The sequence below is a fragment of the Alosa pseudoharengus genome, unplaced genomic scaffold (genome assembly GCF_046254945.1).
Source record: "Alosa pseudoharengus isolate Yale_2024_CS ecotype anadromous, Long Island Sound unplaced genomic scaffold, YU_APseudo_1.1 YU_APseudo_1.1_scf_21, whole genome shotgun sequence".
Classification (NCBI taxonomy): Eukaryota; Metazoa; Chordata; class Actinopteri; order Clupeiformes; family Clupeidae; genus Alosa; species Alosa pseudoharengus.
Window position 1 is genome coordinate 12,008,013 of NW_027468674.1, and position 17,360 is coordinate 12,025,372.

General features: G+C 41.3%; 1 protein-coding gene across 2 annotated transcripts; it reads left to right on the plus strand.

Annotated features, from left to right (window-relative positions):
• Positions 1–113: 113 nt before the first annotated feature.
• On the plus strand, positions 114–17,043 carry adam8b (ADAM metallopeptidase domain 8b). 2 transcript variants are annotated; one of them, XM_076297889.1, is made up of 24 exons: positions 114–258; positions 520–623; positions 764–852; positions 1,059–1,137; positions 1,668–1,744; positions 2,368–2,560; positions 3,609–3,674; positions 3,798–3,866; positions 4,294–4,463; positions 4,988–5,069; positions 6,659–6,804; positions 7,274–7,451; positions 9,130–9,219; positions 9,944–10,139; positions 10,347–10,446; positions 10,992–11,154; positions 11,666–11,743; positions 12,202–12,283; positions 13,025–13,145; positions 13,794–13,962; positions 14,588–14,635; positions 15,092–15,142; positions 15,405–15,479; positions 16,271–17,043. In XM_076297889.1, the coding sequence occupies exons 1-24, from the start codon at positions 228–230 to the stop codon at positions 16,316–16,318; spliced, it is 2,505 nt and encodes an 834-aa protein (XP_076154004.1). In that variant the 5' UTR covers positions 114–227; the 3' UTR covers positions 16,319–17,043. The 2 variants fall into 2 exon arrangements, with proteins under 2 accessions (XP_076154004.1, XP_076154005.1); XM_076297890.1 differs by lacking the exon at positions 14,588–14,635.
• The last annotated feature ends 317 nt before the right edge of the window (positions 17,044–17,360 follow it).

The window sequence follows — 17,360 nt, forward strand, 5'->3', positions numbered from 1 at the left end:
AAGAAAGAAAAGGAAATGCTGTAGTGTACAACGGAAATGTCCGGGAGTGGTCATCGGCCCTCCCTCCCTCTTCGCCTGCTTGTTTCATATCTGCTATTAGCTAGAAAGCCACGGCAGCGTGTGTTCCTGGATATGATAACGTAAATACAGAAAGCAGGCGGGGCCCCGACCCCAGCTAGATTAGGCTACATTGGTCACTTGGCACACATAGCTGCTCTAGACGCACGATGGGACACATGCTTATTGTTCTCATATCTGGTGAGTTTTTGTTTTTATATGCTGGCTAACTCTAGAGTAACCTAGGTACTCCATGCTACTGAGTTGAACAGAAAGTGTCAGCTTTACTGTTCGCAAACTTCTCATGGTTAATATGTAAAAGGCAACCGTTTTTTGTGTAACTGCGGTGCACCACTGTGTCTTTTGCAAATTATCCCTTAAAGCTATTTCTGTAGAAATGTTTATTGGCAGTTCTGTAGGTTAATTCCTAATCGTGTTTCACTTCTTTATTCTGTATCTAAGCTGTCTTTAGTGACTTTGTTCGTCCGCTGTCCCACGTTTCGCACTATGAAGTTGTGCGACCGGTGAAATTAAACAGCAGAAGCAGGCGCAGTATATCTGAACAGGTGGGTTGTCGTCGCACTTTTTTTTTTTTTAGAACTTCCTTGCCATATTACCTCGGGATTCAGTCTTTTTGCGGCAACTTAAAAGTGTTGTAAGATGAATGCTGTTTATTTAAGTCATCAATCCAACAACATTTTCCCAGGATGGCGCGGTGAAACAGTATCCAGATGAACTTCAGTATGAGCTACACTTAGATGGAAGAAATCACACTGTTCATCTGGAGAAAAATCGGTAAATAACCAAACTTTTTGCTGTGGTGTGTCGCTCTCATTGATCTACCATGGGCAACATGGTGCGTTCCTACGGGTATGGAATGTCTTGCAAGAAGACTTTGGAATGTTACTTTGTGCGACTGTCAGTCTCCACCAAAAGATACAAATGACTTGTGAAACATCAAATAGAATTTTGTTGTATTCACATTTCATAATTGTCTTTAGGCTCCTCATAGGAAATAATTACTCTGAAACACATTACAACCAGGATGGAACTCGTGTGACCACATTTCCAAATTTTGAGGTAAGATTTAACATTCACCTAGTAGATGGTTTAGAGCAGGGGTTCCCAAACTTTTCCACGACAAGGCCCCCCCAAATACCACTATGAGTTCCGTTCAAGGACCCCCTTGATGTGATTAAACCCATCGACAATACTATGGCAAATGTAAAAATACATTAAGCTAATCCTAATAATTATTTTAGCCACAAGCACTTCGTGATGGAGCATACAGTGTGTAAAAATTGCATAATTGGGCCTTTCTGCTATATGAGAGCTATCACTCTACTATTATTCCCATCCATTCCATTAGCATGGAAAATATAATGTTCAGATATGCGACAAATTATTATAATGGCATTGTATAACAACCCTCATAGTAATAGGTATATTTTACATTTTTCAAATGTATTTATTTGTTGCTTTTATTTTTCCTTCCAACTTGCTGAGGCCCCCCTGGCACCCCCTCCACTTTGAAAGCCACAGGTTTAGTGCACCCATTAGTTCAGACGTCTGTTTGTGTATTAAATATGCCACCTGTGTTTTATTCGTAGGATCACTGTTACTATCATGGACACATCCAAGGCTTGGAGGATTCATCTGTTAGTGTTGGAGTCTGTAAAGGCATTAGGTATGGATATCAGATTAAACCATCGCACAAAACCAGAAAAGTCTCTGTACTTTTGACATTTTATGTTTCGCTGCTTTGAAATCAAGCATTGTGAGATCAAGTTCTGTAAACTTGATTAATAGGAAATCATGACTTCATAAGCTGTCACGACAAATTCCGATGTGGACACATTATACGTTTTTTTTTATGGCACCTTTTAAGTCAACATGAGAACCAATCCCTTCCTTATTGCGCAACTGTCACCTCACCCAGGAGGTGACCAACAGGTATTTTGCAAGAGAAAGACAACTGTGAGAAAGAGTTCTAGCTGAGTTTTTTCAGGGTTGATGCAACATCTGCGAGTTCCATAGATTTGCTGGATTTTTTTTTTGGTTTGATTTGTGCCTCAAGTTCTCCAAAAGGAAGTGCTGGTGGAACTTGGCACAGGAAGACTTGGACCCTTGCATGGCATGAGCGCTGCAGCCTGTTGCGCCACAGCCTCCCCCCCCCCCCACCACACATACACACCCCACAAAAACCCATTCCATTCTTATCAATCCCACAGAAAGTGTAAACTCCACCAGGCAAGAAAACCTGTAGACATTTTTGAATTTTTTGTTTTTTTTGTTTCAATGTTTATTCAGTGGTTTCCTGCGGGCGGCGCAGCAGGTGTACCTGATTGAGCCGCTGGAAGAGGGCCCAGAGGGGGACCACGCCATCTACAAGCCCCAGCACATGAGGGGCCGAACAGCCAAATGTGGCCTTTCCAACAGCACTGAGGAGGACAGCAGTTTTATCCAGCCCAGGGCAGCAGGAGTCTTCAGGCCTAATGGCCAGGTAATCAGCCGCTTGATCCTTACTCACCTGTGCGTCTGGATTTTAATCTTCTCTCACCTGTGCGGCGCCTGTGATCCTTTCTCACCTGTGTGTCCTGGGTTCAGGCCAGTGTCTTCTGTAAAGCACCTTGAGACAAAAGTTAAAGCTGCAGTTGGCAAGATTTTCGATCATATTCACTGAAACCGACACTATGCTCTGACAGAACAACATAAATCAGCCGGTTTTAGAAAAAAAAACGCACTTCTACTTCCACCTAGAGCCTGTTACTTGTTTTGCAAAAATCCACAGCTCCCGGTTCTTCTGGTCCAATCAGAGCAGGGCTGTGTGAGATCTGACTGTCAATCACAGTCTGGTGCGCACTGACGAGCACAAACTCGATGAGAGGGTGCTCGGTGGTATTGGGGGAGGGCCATGAGAGTTGTAAACATTCAACATTTTGGCTAAATCCCCTCAATCTGTCAGACTTGCCAACTGCAGCTTTAATGTTAATGTTTTAATTTTGTATCAATAAGAGAAATTAAGCATAAAGCAGAATTAGTACAGCAGAAAAGCATCTGCCAAACACCATAAACATAAGTACAGATGTTTATTCTTACAGATAGACAATTGATCAGATCAAAGTCAAAGTCAGCTTTATTGTCAATTTCTCCACATGTACCAAACATACAGAAGAATCGAAAAAATCTTTTCTCTCTATCCCACGGTGAATGAAATAAAGTGCACAAGAAATAAAGAAATTTGTGCACTTTATTTCTTTCACTGTGGGAGAAATGTTTTTTTTCCCTTCTTCTTTATGTCTGGTACACAGAAATTGGCAATAAAGTTGACTCAGACCAGGTTTAGAGTGTGAGCTCTTATGGCAGAATAGATGTTAGGAGGAGCATAGAGTCTTGTGAGGGTCATATTACCAATATTGTTCATATTTTATCCATAGTATCAATATTGAGGTCAAATATGGAGTAGCTCGCACATACAGTATATAGTATGTATGTATGTACGTTTGGTGAATCTGAAAGTAACCAATCTTACTCTTGTGCTCCTCTTTCAGCAAAACAAGCCACATTTCAATACACCCCGTTATGTGGAACTGTACATGGTGGTTGACAATATGGAGGTATGTGTCCAATTCATACAGTACTTCAAGCAATAGCATACATTTATATCTTTCATTTGATGAGAATGTATGTGTTGTTGCTATGTGCTGTCTTTGTGAGGTTTGTATATCTGAATATTGCAGTTCCTCAAATATAAGACCTTCGAGAATGTGCGAGCGAGGATACAAGATGTAGTCAATCACATCGACTTGGTAATGAACCTTTTCACCCTTTTGTAATGCTTTCACTTGTAATGCTTCCTTTTTAAGCTCAAAACTAATGTCCCACAATTAGTTTAAACATTTAAAGATCGGTCTTGGTTTTTCAAAACACCTTGTCAAATACGATCTAAACTCTTGTTGTTCTTAAGATATTTTTATATTTCTTTCCTTCCTTCTTGTTCTTCTTCCTCCTCTTCTTTTATTATGCAGTACATTACTATCTCATCTGTCTTGTTTTTATTTTATTTTTTTATATTTATATTTATATTTTTATTTTATATATTATTACTAAGTGTATAAGCGTGTGAAGTTAGCCCTCTGTGTTATGTCTGTATGTGTGTGTTTGAATGAAAAGTGAGATAACAAAAGCAATGTACTGAACATCTTTGAATTCTCCGCTCCTCTCTGTGCTCCTCAGTATTACCAAGCTGTAAATATCCGAGTCCTGCTGGTTGGCCTCGAAGTGTGGACACAACAGGACAAGTTCATGGTCCATGGTGATGAGGGGAGAACCCTTGACCGCTTCATTGAGTGGCGCCTGAATGACCTTGTCCCTAGGGCTCGTCACGACAATGCAATGTTTGTCACGTGAGTATGGCTGACATTTTGACTTTTCCGTCAGTGAATGAAAAAATATCTGCACACTGTCTTCTTTGCTCCCAAAGGTGAATTATTGGTACAACATTTTGACCACTCTAGTCTTCGTGAGATACATCGATCATACATCGTTGTGCGGATATTTTTTTCTTTTTCCTTTGCATCGTCCAGTATTTGACACCTCTTGTAATATATATACTGCTCAAAAAAATTAAGGGAACACTTTTTCCACAATTGTTAAAACACATTTTTTGAAACCTTCTACCCTTTTCTCCATTCTCAAACTACATTCACAGAATATCTGACAGTTGTTGCGAAATAAAACACTCGCCTCAAAAGTTTTACTTGTGCTCAGAACCAAGTACTGATGCAGTGTATGATTGAAGTGTTCCCTTTATTTTTTTGAGCAGTAGATGTACGTGCTTTCTGTACATGACGACTGTTCTGTCAGTGCCATGATGAAATGTGTGACTAACACTCTGGATCTTCTTCTCTTTACTGGTTTCTCCCCACAGCGGTATTGATTTTTTCAGTGACACTGTTGGCTTCGCAACCAGAAATGCTATGTGCACGGATAAGTCATGCGGCGTTAACCAGGTAGGGTATTGCAATCAATCATTTTTTATTGATTACTGTTTAGATAGATAGATATATATACTTTATTGCCACAATGTTGGTGGTAATTGTTGTTACAGAAAGAGGTAGCTCAATTCAGTAATGGAGAAAAGAAAGGGAAAAAAAAGAAAACAATACAAATCAGTTTTGTAGTGTTGGGAGTGGGAGTCTGATTGCTGAAGGGAAGAATCTATATTTGAAACGTGTAGTTTCAGTTTGCGTGGACCTTTAGCGTCCTCCAGAGATGAAGAAGTTGAAGTGGTTGTTTGTATAAGAGGGTCTCTGATTATTTTGGTAGCACAGTTTAAGGTGCGCTCAGAGTGCAAAAAGTGGACTCAGAGTGCAATTATGTCAGAGGCTTGGGTGACAACCCTCTTTAATTTCCTTTTGGTGCGACTGTCTGAGCTCCCATGCCAGTCTGTGGGTGAGGTGATGATGCTCTCTATGATGTTATGGTATTATTGCTACTTGGTCATTAGATGTGCAACTGATTCCATATGTTTGAATGGGGTTTGGAATATATGTCACGTTATGCTGTCATGTGTTACACAGTATGTGTTATAGGTTTATTACTGAAAGTAATTGTAGGTGAATAATTACTTAATATTGATCTTAGACTGGCGAACTTCAGGAAAAACTCAGGAATCAGGTTTATTATGTTACAAGCTGAGAGAGAGTACAAAAAAAGGTCTATGGTCTATGTAGGCCTAGCCCAGGCCTGAGGCCTAGGTTGGCCTGTAGCCAACTTATCCTCTCTTCCGCTACATCCTTAGTCCAAGTCTAGAAAATCTGATCTGACAAACATTGCAGTTTAGTTACTTTTAAATGTTTTAAACAAAGAACAAAATGGCGCCAAGAACAATCCCACTTGGTTGGCTCTTCACTTGGTATCAGACACACCTACTCACACCCACTTCACACCTATATGAATAGCATGAGGAGAGATATCTTATATATCAGAAATATCACTTATAGAATGTTCCAAACATTCTCACAATCACATCATTACAATCCTTGTAATGAGACTATCAAAATGATACCAGACATGAATACATTTACATTTCATGATACATGGATACATTATATCAAGGAAGCATCCTTTGTCTTGTGTAAGTGATAGGCCTTAAACCAGCACATTAGCATTCCATTGGGGGAGGGGATGGGGTCTTTGTTTAAAACCATGAAGGGTTACATGGCTAACTAAAAGTAGTCTTGAAGTTAAATTATTATCCATAAATTTTATTGCTATCATTACTTGTTATCACTTAGTTTATCAAGCGTTTCTTATGCGGTATTGTTTTGTATATTATAGTATTTGTTTATTTTCATTAGGCTATTAAGCTATTGTTTTTTTTTTGCTATTCTCTTTAATGTAGTCTTACCAACTTTTTAAATTGTTTACTGTTAAATTTAACTATTGTATTGTTGTTATTTGTACGTTGCTTTGGACAAAGCCAAATCCCATAACCATAGCCATATGTGGTGCTGTACCCACATTCTTAGCAGTGGAACATGGAGTGATGTGTGATGTGTAATGTCCTCTGGGGTCATTAACTCTTGTCTGGGTCCAGGACTATCACGAGAACGCTCTCGCCTTGGCTGCCACCATTGCCCATGAGATGGGCCACAACTTGGGCATGACGCACGACGATCCTGACTGCAGTTGTGGACCCACTGAGAGGAAATGTCTGATGGTGGCGACTGTTGAGAAGCATCCGTAAGCATTTACTTGTATTTAAGTTGTACTTGTATAGCTGTTTTACCGGGGCAGCCGTGGCCTACTGGTTAGCGCTTCGGACTTGTAACCGGAGGGTTGCCGGTTCGAACCCCGACCAGTAGGCATGGCTGAAGTGCCCTTGAGCAAGGCAACTAGTAACCCCTCACTGCTCCCCGAGCGCCGCTGTTGTAGCAGGCAGCTCACGCGCCGGGATTAGTGTGTGCTTCACCTCACTGTGTGCTGAGTGTGTTTCACTAATTCACAGATTGGGATAAATGCAGAGACCAAATTTCCCTCACGGGATCAAAGGAGTATATATACTTATACTTATAGCTGTACCTGCAGTAGGCTATAACTTATCCAGGTGCGCAGGCTCCCCTCTATCCTCTGTGGCTCTTGTTGCGCTACCAGTTCAGTCACAGGACCCCAACTATTCTCTCTCCGTCTCTCTGTCTGTGGTCATTCTCAGCTGGACGTTCCCGAAGCTCTTCAGCGACTGTAGTCTGAAGCAGCTGAGTGAGTTCCTGCAGAGCCCCAGTGTCAGCTGCCTGCTGGACGCTCCCAGGCCGGACTCGCTGTACGGGGGCGCCGCGTGTGGGAACGGAGTGCTGGACACAGGAGAGGAGTGTGACTGCGGATCTGCGAAGGTAAGATCGGATAGATACATACATACATACATACATATATATACATATATATATACATATATATACATACATATATACATACATATATACATACATATATACATACATACATATATAGTTTCGGATAGATAGATACATACATACATATATAGTTTCTTTCTTTCTCTTTCTTTCTTTCTTTCTTTCTTTCTTTCTTTCCAAGGGAAATTTCAAGAATTTTGCTTGGCAGTAGATTGGCAGTAGCCTAGTGGCTAAGGAACTTGACTAGCATACAGTAGCCACTAAAAGTCGTGGGTTCGAATCCCGGCACAAACCCCCACCCGCAGTTGTTCTGAATGAATAAATAAATAGCCTGCGTTGTTACTGACCAATCAGAGCTCACGGGGTAGTCTAATGTATGTGGGGCTGATCTTAGTCTAATGGGAGTTTTGAACAGGGCGTTGCTGGGTTTATCGTTTTGTAGTTGGAATGGAAGATTGTGAATATTTAGATTTATGGCTGCAACAATTCATCTTTTACTTGTCAACTATTAAATTAATCAGCAATTAGTTTTTGTAATCGATTAATCAGATTCAGTCGTTTTTAAGGGGGGGGGGGGGAATCAAAACTCTGATTTCAGCTTGAAAATTGTCTGGTTTACTGACTTACTGTAAATGGAATGTCTTTGGCGCGTTGACAAAACAAGACATTTCTGGGTGTCATCTTGGGCTTGGGTGAAACACTGATCAACAGTTTGTCAACTTCTTAAAAAAATGTTGTTGACCTAGCAACTCATCAAGCTTGTAAGTTTAAGGATGCAATCTTCTGTGTTGCTCATTATTCCTAAACAAAGAAAGAATTCTGGGAAACGGGCCTTCCAAGAACACAGAGCAATTGAGTTCTAAATGTCTCTAAGGAGGATGGCTCAGCCTCACCCATAAAAGACAATAATAATGATCCATAAAAGAACATTTAGCGCTCAGGTTACACAAACAAATGACAACAAACAAACTCAAATGACAACAAACAGCCTCCTCAGCCAGCCTTCCATCATACTCTTGGCTGCAGCTCAGGCACTTAGAAGCCACTCTCCCAGCGAGGGTAAGTGGTGATTGCCGGTGAGTCCGACAGAGTACTGTGGATTACAGCCTCTGGCTCATAGTGTTCATCATGCCGGTACATTCACAGTTTCGTCATTCTCAGAGCTCCATGTGGTCTTAGTCAGACTTCCCTCTAATGGGTCTAGCAGAGAGCTTCACGTCCGTCTGCGTCCATGTCTGTAGCCACCGGACTTGACCAGCTCGAGTGGTTGCTGAGAGATCGTGTTCGTTGACTCACGCCCTCGACTCACTTTCCCTGCCCCACCACAGCTGGTTTTGATGTGAGAAAACAAGCAAGCAACAGCAGTCCTGTTCTTCTCCAGTCAGTGTTCTACTCCAGTGTCTTGTTAATATGTCATTACTCTGAGTCACTGCTGTTTCTCTATTAGTTTTTTTTTACGCTGGAACACACATTGGTTTGGAGAGAGGCACTGTTGTTATTTATTTATTTATTTATTTATTTAAATAAATTAAAATGGTCCGCTTTGTGGCCATAGCAGTAGTGCTGAAATGTAAACAGCAACATTAATTTCAGTCTTTTCTGGTCAAGCTCTGTGTGTAATGTCATCTCAGGTCATCTCCTCTGTGTCACTCCACAGGACTGCCAGAACCCCTGCTGTGATGCGTCCACGTGTCGTCTCACCGCAGGATCAGAGTGTGCGGACGGAGAGTGCTGTGAGCAGTGCCAGGTACCAGCATATCTGTCTCATCTTCTCATCTCATTATCTTTGCATCAAAGATCTTACAGCAGAGCAGGAGTGCTCCAGAATCTTTGCTCTGCCTCAAAGATCTTACAGCAGAGCAGGAGTGCTCCAGAATCTTTGCTCTGCATCAGAGATCTTACAGCAGAGCAGGAGTGCTCCAGAATCTTTGCTCTGCATCTCTGTATGTTCGTTTTTTTGTTTTTTTTTTCTCTAGCGTTGCGAAATACTTCTGTTTTGATCTGGTTCATGATGTCCTTACATGAACTGTAGTTCAGTTGTCAGATCTGTTCCTGTTCCTTGTTCTGCAATCTAGTGTTATGTAATGAAGTTTACAGTAGATCTTTAAGTTGATCTTAGAGCTCAGCTTTAGAAAGTGCTCTGGTAGTCACTTTCGCTTGTGTATGCTTTGGAGTATAGCCTTTCTGTTATTAGTCCAGTGCCTGCTGTGAAACTGCATAATGGACGACCGGAGACCCCTTGGATCCGATCTCTCATAACAACAGGAAACAGAAGGGTTGAGAGCGCCCTCAACTCTCCTGTTCTGAAACAATAACAGAGGCCCTCATGGCAAAAGAAAACAATGCCTTTTATGAATCCTGAGGAAACAGGACAAAATGATGGCACCAATACCTTAAATGTGTTATTTAACTAATCTTCTGTTTTTCTTTTCTGTTTTTTCTTCTGTGTGTTTATGTGTTTGTTTGTTTAGATCAAGCAACCAGGGAGCGTGTGCAGGGCAGCAGCCCATGACTGTGACCTAGCTGAATACTGTACCGGGAGTTCTGGAGCCTGTCCCGAAGACTCCTTCAAGATGAACGGAGTGGAATGTAACTATGGCAGAGGCTACTGCTACAATGGCATGTGCCCGAGTGCAGAAGGACAGTGCAAGAGACTGTGGGGCCCAGGTAGCGTTACGTTTTCCAACTGTCATTCACAATCTCTTACTGGCTGGCTCGCCAGGTGCCTAATCTGAATTAGAGCAAAGTACAAAGAATCGTGATGTGGAAATGTTGGGAAGGACAAGTTGAAAATATGACATTTAGGAAAAATAGTTTTAAAAAAAGTGTATTATCCTTAGTCTCCAAATGTGTTTTTGATTTGTTGTATTGCAGGTGCTCTGGCACCTCCCGAGTGCTTCCATTACAACTTGAAAGGGGTGGCAGAAGGTCACTGTGGAGTCTCTGGTCGAAAGTACAAACGCTGCTCAGACAGGTACAGCCATTTTAATGGACCTAAATATTCAAGACATGGTTGATGAACAATGAACTGTGCAAAGTTGAATTGCACTCCGCTTATTTTGCATGCAAAAGAAAAAAAAATTCTTCCCCTTCAAAACTGAAAGACGGAAAAAACTGAACTGAAAAACTGAAATGCAGATTTCAGCATTTCAGCTGTGAATAAATGTCTGCGAATGAATGAGTTTCGAGAGCATTTGGATTTGCTTTTCAGTATCATTTCAGTAGTCTAGTCAGCCTATTGCTCAGCTCAGTGTTGTTATAGGGAAATTCCGCACAAAACTATCACATCCATAACGGCAACACAATACCATGGTAGTTGGCGTTATGGATGTGACAGTTTTGCGTGGAATTGCCCTATATCAATTTAATTACATCTACTGTGTATATCATAAAAGTGAGTGTAAATTTGCTTCTGCTAGACTTACTTTTCATTACTACAACACATTTACAAAACAGGGAAATCAGATTAAAGTAACTGGTTTAAATGATTTAACATGCCAATATGTGTTCACACTACAGGGACATGGTGTGCGGTAAGCTGTTCTGCATGGGAGGGAATAAGATTCCCTTTGCTGGCCGCGGTGGGAGCTGGACATCGCGCGAGTGCTTCTTTGTGAGCGATGAGTCAGACATTCATGGGTTTGGCATGGTGCCAACCGGCACCAAGTGTGGTCTAAACAAGGTGAGAATGTGGTCCCTAACATCCGCATGCTCATACCCATAGCCGTGGCAAATTTAGATTTAATACGATTTCTTACCTTACACACCTATATAAATAAACTGCCTTGACTTGACTTGACTACACAGAAGAAATCAGAAATAAATAGCACAATGGTATTGTTTTGTGTATATGCTTTTTCTTCTGAATGTTTTAATGCAGAAGAAACCAATTGGTCAAACAAAAATGCTCTATTAATCAAAATTAGGCATGGCTATGAAAAGTTTGGGCTTAAGTGATACAATATATACAATATGTACAAATGGATGAATGAATGAATGATTGAATGAATGAAGGTATTGCTGAGTTTTTAGCATTGTTGCTATCTTTGAACAGTGTGTGTGTGTGAGAGAGAGAGAGTGATTGTGTGCGTGTGTGTGTGTGCGTGCGTGTGCATGCATGTGTCTGTGTGTGTGTATGCGTGTGTGTATGAAGGTATTGCTGAGTTTTTAGCATTGTTGCTCTCTATGAACAGGTATGCTACGACCAAATGTGCCAGGACATCAACGTGTATGGAAACGAAAACTGCGCTGAAAAGTGCAACAATCATGGGGTGAGGCACTCATAAGATCGTTTTAAAAAGTCTTCTGCTTTCTCATATCAGATGACATCAAGTTCCTGAGACAGGATCTTGCACTTGTTAAGTTTGACAGGAAAAGAAGAAGAGATTACCTAACTTGGCTTGTGTGTGTGTATGTGTGAGTAATTGTGTGTGTGTGTGTGTGTGTGTGTGTGTACTGTATGTGTGAGTGAGTGGGTGTGTGTGTGAGAGAAAGAGTGGTTGTGTGTGTGTGTGTGTGTGTGAGATAGATAGAGTGTGGTTGTGTGTGTGTGTGTGTGTGTGTGTGTGTGTGTGTGTGTGTGTGTGTGTGTGTGTGTGTGTGTGTGTGTGTGTGTGTGTGTGTGTGTGTGTGTGTGTGTGTGTGTGTGTGCTGATTTAAGTGCTGTTGTCATTGTGTGTTTTTGTTGCGGTTGTGCCTTTTGCTAATCCGCTACACTTTGCTGTTGTAGGTGTGCAATCATAAAGGAGAGTGCCACTGTGACATCGGCTGGGCTCCACCTGACTGCAGCAGCAGAGGATACGAGACCCATGGTAGTGAAGTCCGCATATTATTGACCGTTTCAAGCAAAGATTCTAGAATCTTTCAAGAGAGTTCCATTATCAGCATCATAGTTGTTCCCACAAGGCTTCCGTTTTAACATTCCATATGTTATTTTAATGAAACGGAAGTAGATTGGGAACAAAATACAACGTTCAAGCATTGTTTTTGTTTTTGTTGTTGAAAGGGTCTATATAAGCATCGTAGCATATAGACCCTTTCAACTGCATAAAGAAACATGTGCGTTCCCAAGGCATTTCCGATGGCACAGAAAACAAGCTATATTGAGCTAATGTTATCTTGGGAACAAACAAAAATAAAATTTTAAAAAAGTAGACATTTTGTAGAGCATTACACTAAAGTCAGACTCATTTTAATTTCAAAGTATCAGCGTTGGTTTTGAACATTTCAACTGGAAACCCACTAGGAACAGATTGAAAGGGTCTATATTGCGTTATCTTGTATAGTATGATGTGGCATGTGATGGTGTGGTATGGTATTATGATTATTATTTCCTGTCAGAGTGGTGTATACAGTAAAGTAAATGCTTATAATGCCTTGCTACAGTAGATACTAGCTGCAATCACAGAATTTTAAGGTATTTTCCTTAAAATGGCACAAACCAATTAACCAATGACCAAAATAGTTGGCGATTAATTTAATAGTTGACAAGCGATTAATCGTTGCAGTCCTACTATTAAATGACTGTGTGTGTGTGTGTGATCTATGCGCAGGTAACAGTGCAGTCATCATTGGTGTGAGTGCAGCTGGTGCTGTGATCTTACTGCTAGCTCTTCTGGTCGCAGTCACCAGGCTCTGCAAAAAGGGAAAAGCAACCAGATTCTTCTGTAAAAAGTAAGTCTTTTTTATTTTCAGGGTTCCCACGGGTCATGGAATTTCTGGAATATCATGGCATTTTGATAAAGTCTATTCCAGACATGGAGAGTCAGGGAATTTGATCATATTTGGGGCATGATGGAATATCAGGGAATTTTGTTGTAGCGGTTTAAAATTTACTTGCTAAAATACATTAATACAAATATACATACATATTTCCATGCAGAATTGGTGTATCTGGGGTTGTGGTTAGCCCAACTTTGTTTAATCAATGCCCATTTATTCATCTTCCGCTCTAAAATAAGTAAAAGATTATTGAACGCTACATGGCTGCTTGGAAATCTTTAGTTAGTATATTCTACCGTTCATTATAGGTCATGGAAATTAAGTTTTTTTGTCAGAGAAAAGTCATGGAATTTTACATTTGACTTTGAGTGGGAACACTGTATTTTTCAAGAACATACATGTTCCTGGCTTTCATGAAATGGATTTGAAGATGTTTACAAATGGTACAGGAATCAATATGGAAATTGATAAGGAATCGCATCGATAAGCAGACTCGACAATGGCATCGATATCGATAATTTCTTAACGATGCCCATCCCTATGTCTGTGTGAGGTGTATAGTTATGACCCACATGCCCACCGTGTCATTGTCTCCTGCAGGAAGCCTCACTCAGGGAAGCTGACGCCGTCCTACCAGAGGGACCTCGCCAGTGATGGCCAACTCACGCAGCCGCTCCACATCAGCCAGCCGGTGTTCATGGAGACCACGTCCAAGCGGATTGACGGCCCCACGGTGATAACCGTCATGCCCTCCCGCCGAGCACCATCGGTGAGCAACCAATCGCATTGTTTGTTCAGTAGTCCACTGAACAACGAGCAACCGATCTCGATAGACCAATTTCACAGTGTCCAGGTGTCCGGCCTCATTGATGTTAATGATACCTTAATTGGCAGGGTAAAACGTCTTCCTGTTTCTGTCTTTCCTGTGGACTTTTCTTTTGCTGTCTATGGGACAGTGCTCTTCCACAGAAAGTTGATTTATACAGCGGCCCCATCTTGTGAAATGGGCTAATCGTTTGTTCAGTAGTCCACGGAACAACGAGCAACCGATCTCGATTGTTTGTTCAGTAGTCCACGGAACAACGAGCAACCGATCTCGATTGTTTGTTCAGTAGTCCACGGAACAACGAGCAACCAATCTCATTGTTTGTTTAGTAGTCCACTGAACAACGAGCAAACCAATCTCGATTGTTTTTTCATTAGTCCACTGAACAGTGGCACCCATAGTTCAGTTTCGATTTACAGGCATAACCAGCAATGACATTAAACTTGGTAATGTTGCTAGTTTGTGTACAGTCGAATATATACCAATATATAAATACATACACAACACAATTTCTGTTCATTTCAAGTTGTTGAACAACATGAACACAGATATCTCTGTCGCTTTGCAGCCACCCACAAACTCACCAAGACTGCCAAGTCAGGGGCATAATACCCAGGTAAGCACTGCATAAATAGACTTTCTTACTTTTAAGACTTTCTGACCTTTTTAACACGTAAACTGGGCATGAATTGTATGTGGAAGTGAAACTTGAAACATTATTTTTCTTTCTTTCTTTCTTTCTTTCTTTCTTTCTTTCTTTCTTTCACTTAGTCACACACTTCTTTTAAGACACTCTTACTGTGCTTCTTACACCCCACAATTAAATGTATGTAGGACATTCCATTTTCACTAGTCAACATCTGGAACAATAAATGAAGCTAAGTTTAGCCTATCGCCTGCAGAGCTCTGTCTGAACCAGTTCAGATGTGTCAGAGCATTGCTAGGAAAGTCCTACAGTATCTCTCTGTTGGAGAGAAACACTCATGGATAGACGCGAGCTGGAGCTAAATGATGCACAAAGCTGGTCTTAGGTGATCTTATGGAAATGTGTTGATTTTTTGTCTCCCTGCAGATGAGGCCTATGCCCCCACCGAAGCCCTCGGCTGCTGCCCCTGCAAAGCTGGTGAGTGAGTCTCACGTCCTTATGAGCATTAGTAGACCATTGGAAGAATGATGTTAGTTGAGCCACTTGGTTCAAACATGGCTTGCCACACATTTTGCACCATATCTAATATGTGTTTCTCTCTCTCTCTCTCTCTCTCTCTCTCTCTCTCTCTCTCTCTCTCTCTCTCTCTCTCTCTCTCTCTCTCTCTCTCTCTCTCTCTCTCTCTCTCTCTCTCTCTCTCTGTGTGTGAGTGTGTGTGCGTGTGTGTGTGTGATTGTAGGCCAATAAGCCTTCTCCACCTCCAGTGCCCCCAGTGAAGCCATCTGTGGCGAATGGAGACTGGAATCACACACAGGTCAGTATAACCCTGACGCTCATCTACTGCCTGTTAACCGCACCAGATACACATGGACGTTCAACCCGAACGCCCATCTACTGCTTTTTAACCGCACCAGATAAACAGGGACGTTTGAAGTTGCTGACAAAGTGAAAAATGTTCACACTTGTTTGCAAACAGTTTGTCGTCTGCTTTGAGTTACCTGTGAGCATTTGCAAACACTCATACAGGGTTTGAGGAGGTAGTTCACAGTGTGCATGTGGATATTACTGTTGAAATTTAGCAATTTGTAATGTTTGCATGAATACGTTCCAATGTAACTGTTCAAACAAAATGTGTTTGCTTCAAACATTTGTCTCCGTTCAAAGAATGTTTAAAAACACAACTCCGTATTGCTATAAATGGTATTAGTCTTAGTAGTATCCATATCAGTATGAGAAGTCCAGCGTGATTCTGCTGGGAAGAGAGCCATAACCATGCATAGATCCACCCACAATAAGTGCTTCACGATAAAAGCAGCTCTTACGATTGACACACATTAACTGACGCAAATTGGACATTTGGCTTGCGTGCACTCTTAACAGAGAGTTCATTATATCTGGGAAATGAGCATCACAGCACTTCATTTCACTGTGGTGAGTTGCAGCACAATGGTCCTCTTAGAGAAAGAGATCCTGTCGTGCATAGTCTGCATAGCGGACAGTACATTTCACAGCTGAAGTTTATCCCGGTGTTTACAGTGCGGCTGGGACTCAATCTCCCTTTTTCCCCCCATTTTTTTCCTTTTTCCCTTTTTTTCCCATCTACAGTCAGGAACAGGAAAGCCAGCGTGGAGGCCTCCCACCGTGCCGAGATGATGACTCGGAGCGAAGTCATGGCGTGAGTCACCCAATCAAAGCAAAGCCGTCCTCAGATTAACATCTCCGAGCCAGACCACTGTTCCGGTGCAGACCTGCCTCTGTGAAGGCTCCTTTGAGCTCTCAGGAACAAAGCCTTGGTGTTTCAGGTACACATGAGGAATTAGGGATATACAGGAGGAAATGCCTCTGATGTCAGATTAGATAGATAGATAGATAGATACTTTATTGATCCTCAAGGGGAAATTCAAGGGAAATGTCAGATTTGTTCAAAATGTTTGCTCAAAGTTTTTTTAAGGTTAGGGTTTATTGTGTATTGTTTATAGGATCCCCATTAGCTGAGGCATAAGTCCCAGCTATTCTTCCTGGGGTCCGACAGTACAACGTTAAAAGTAGTTTGTTTGCACTGTTCCATTTTGTTCTGCTGTGGACTAAGAGTTGAGTTGTAGAAGTAATGAATGTCACTCCTTTTAAATGCACTTTCTTAATTTTTTTACCATCCACTCTATGTGTATTTTAATATTTATTGCTGAAAGTATTTAAATACAGAGCTGCTAACCCTCACACAATTGATTGGTGTAAGAGCGCATGGAGCTAATCAAATTTATGAATCTCACTCGCAATGTGTGAGAGTTGGCAGCTCTGTTAAATATAATGTAATATAATGTCATATTTTCTGTAAGAGGACGAAAGTGTCAGTTGAATAAAAAATAACTATGAAATTGCATTGGTCTTCGTCTGTATGTTGTGTACAACACACCACTTAACTCAGGATGATAAACATGTCTTAAACATGTAATGCCAGATACCACCATCTCCTGTGGTCAAATGAAACAACTTAATTAAAAAATGTAAAGCTGCAGTTTAAATCTAAAGCTCTAACTGAATTCCAATGAAAATGGTCAGCAATGTTAATCTGGAACTAAGGCCCGATCCCAATTCTCTGTCTTACACCCATTCCCCTTAGTTTTGCACGTTCACATGAGCGCTGAATGCAGCCAGTAAATTCTGTTACTGAAAGAACAGAACAGAAAGTTAAGGG

What these genes read in the sequence shown, in the direction of transcription:
- adam8b (XM_076297889.1), top strand. Translation starts at nt 228, where the DNA reads ATGGGACACATGCTTATTGTTCTCATATCTG. An exon ending in CCACATTTCCAAATTTTGAG is followed by an intron (nt 1,138 to 1,667) that starts GTAAGATTTAAC and finishes TTTTATTCGTAG; the next exon opens with GATCACTGTTACTATCATGG. An exon ending in GAGACTGGAATCACACACAG is followed by an intron (nt 15,480 to 16,270) that starts GTCAGTATAACC and finishes TCCCATCTACAG; the next exon opens with TCAGGAACAGGAAAGCCAGC.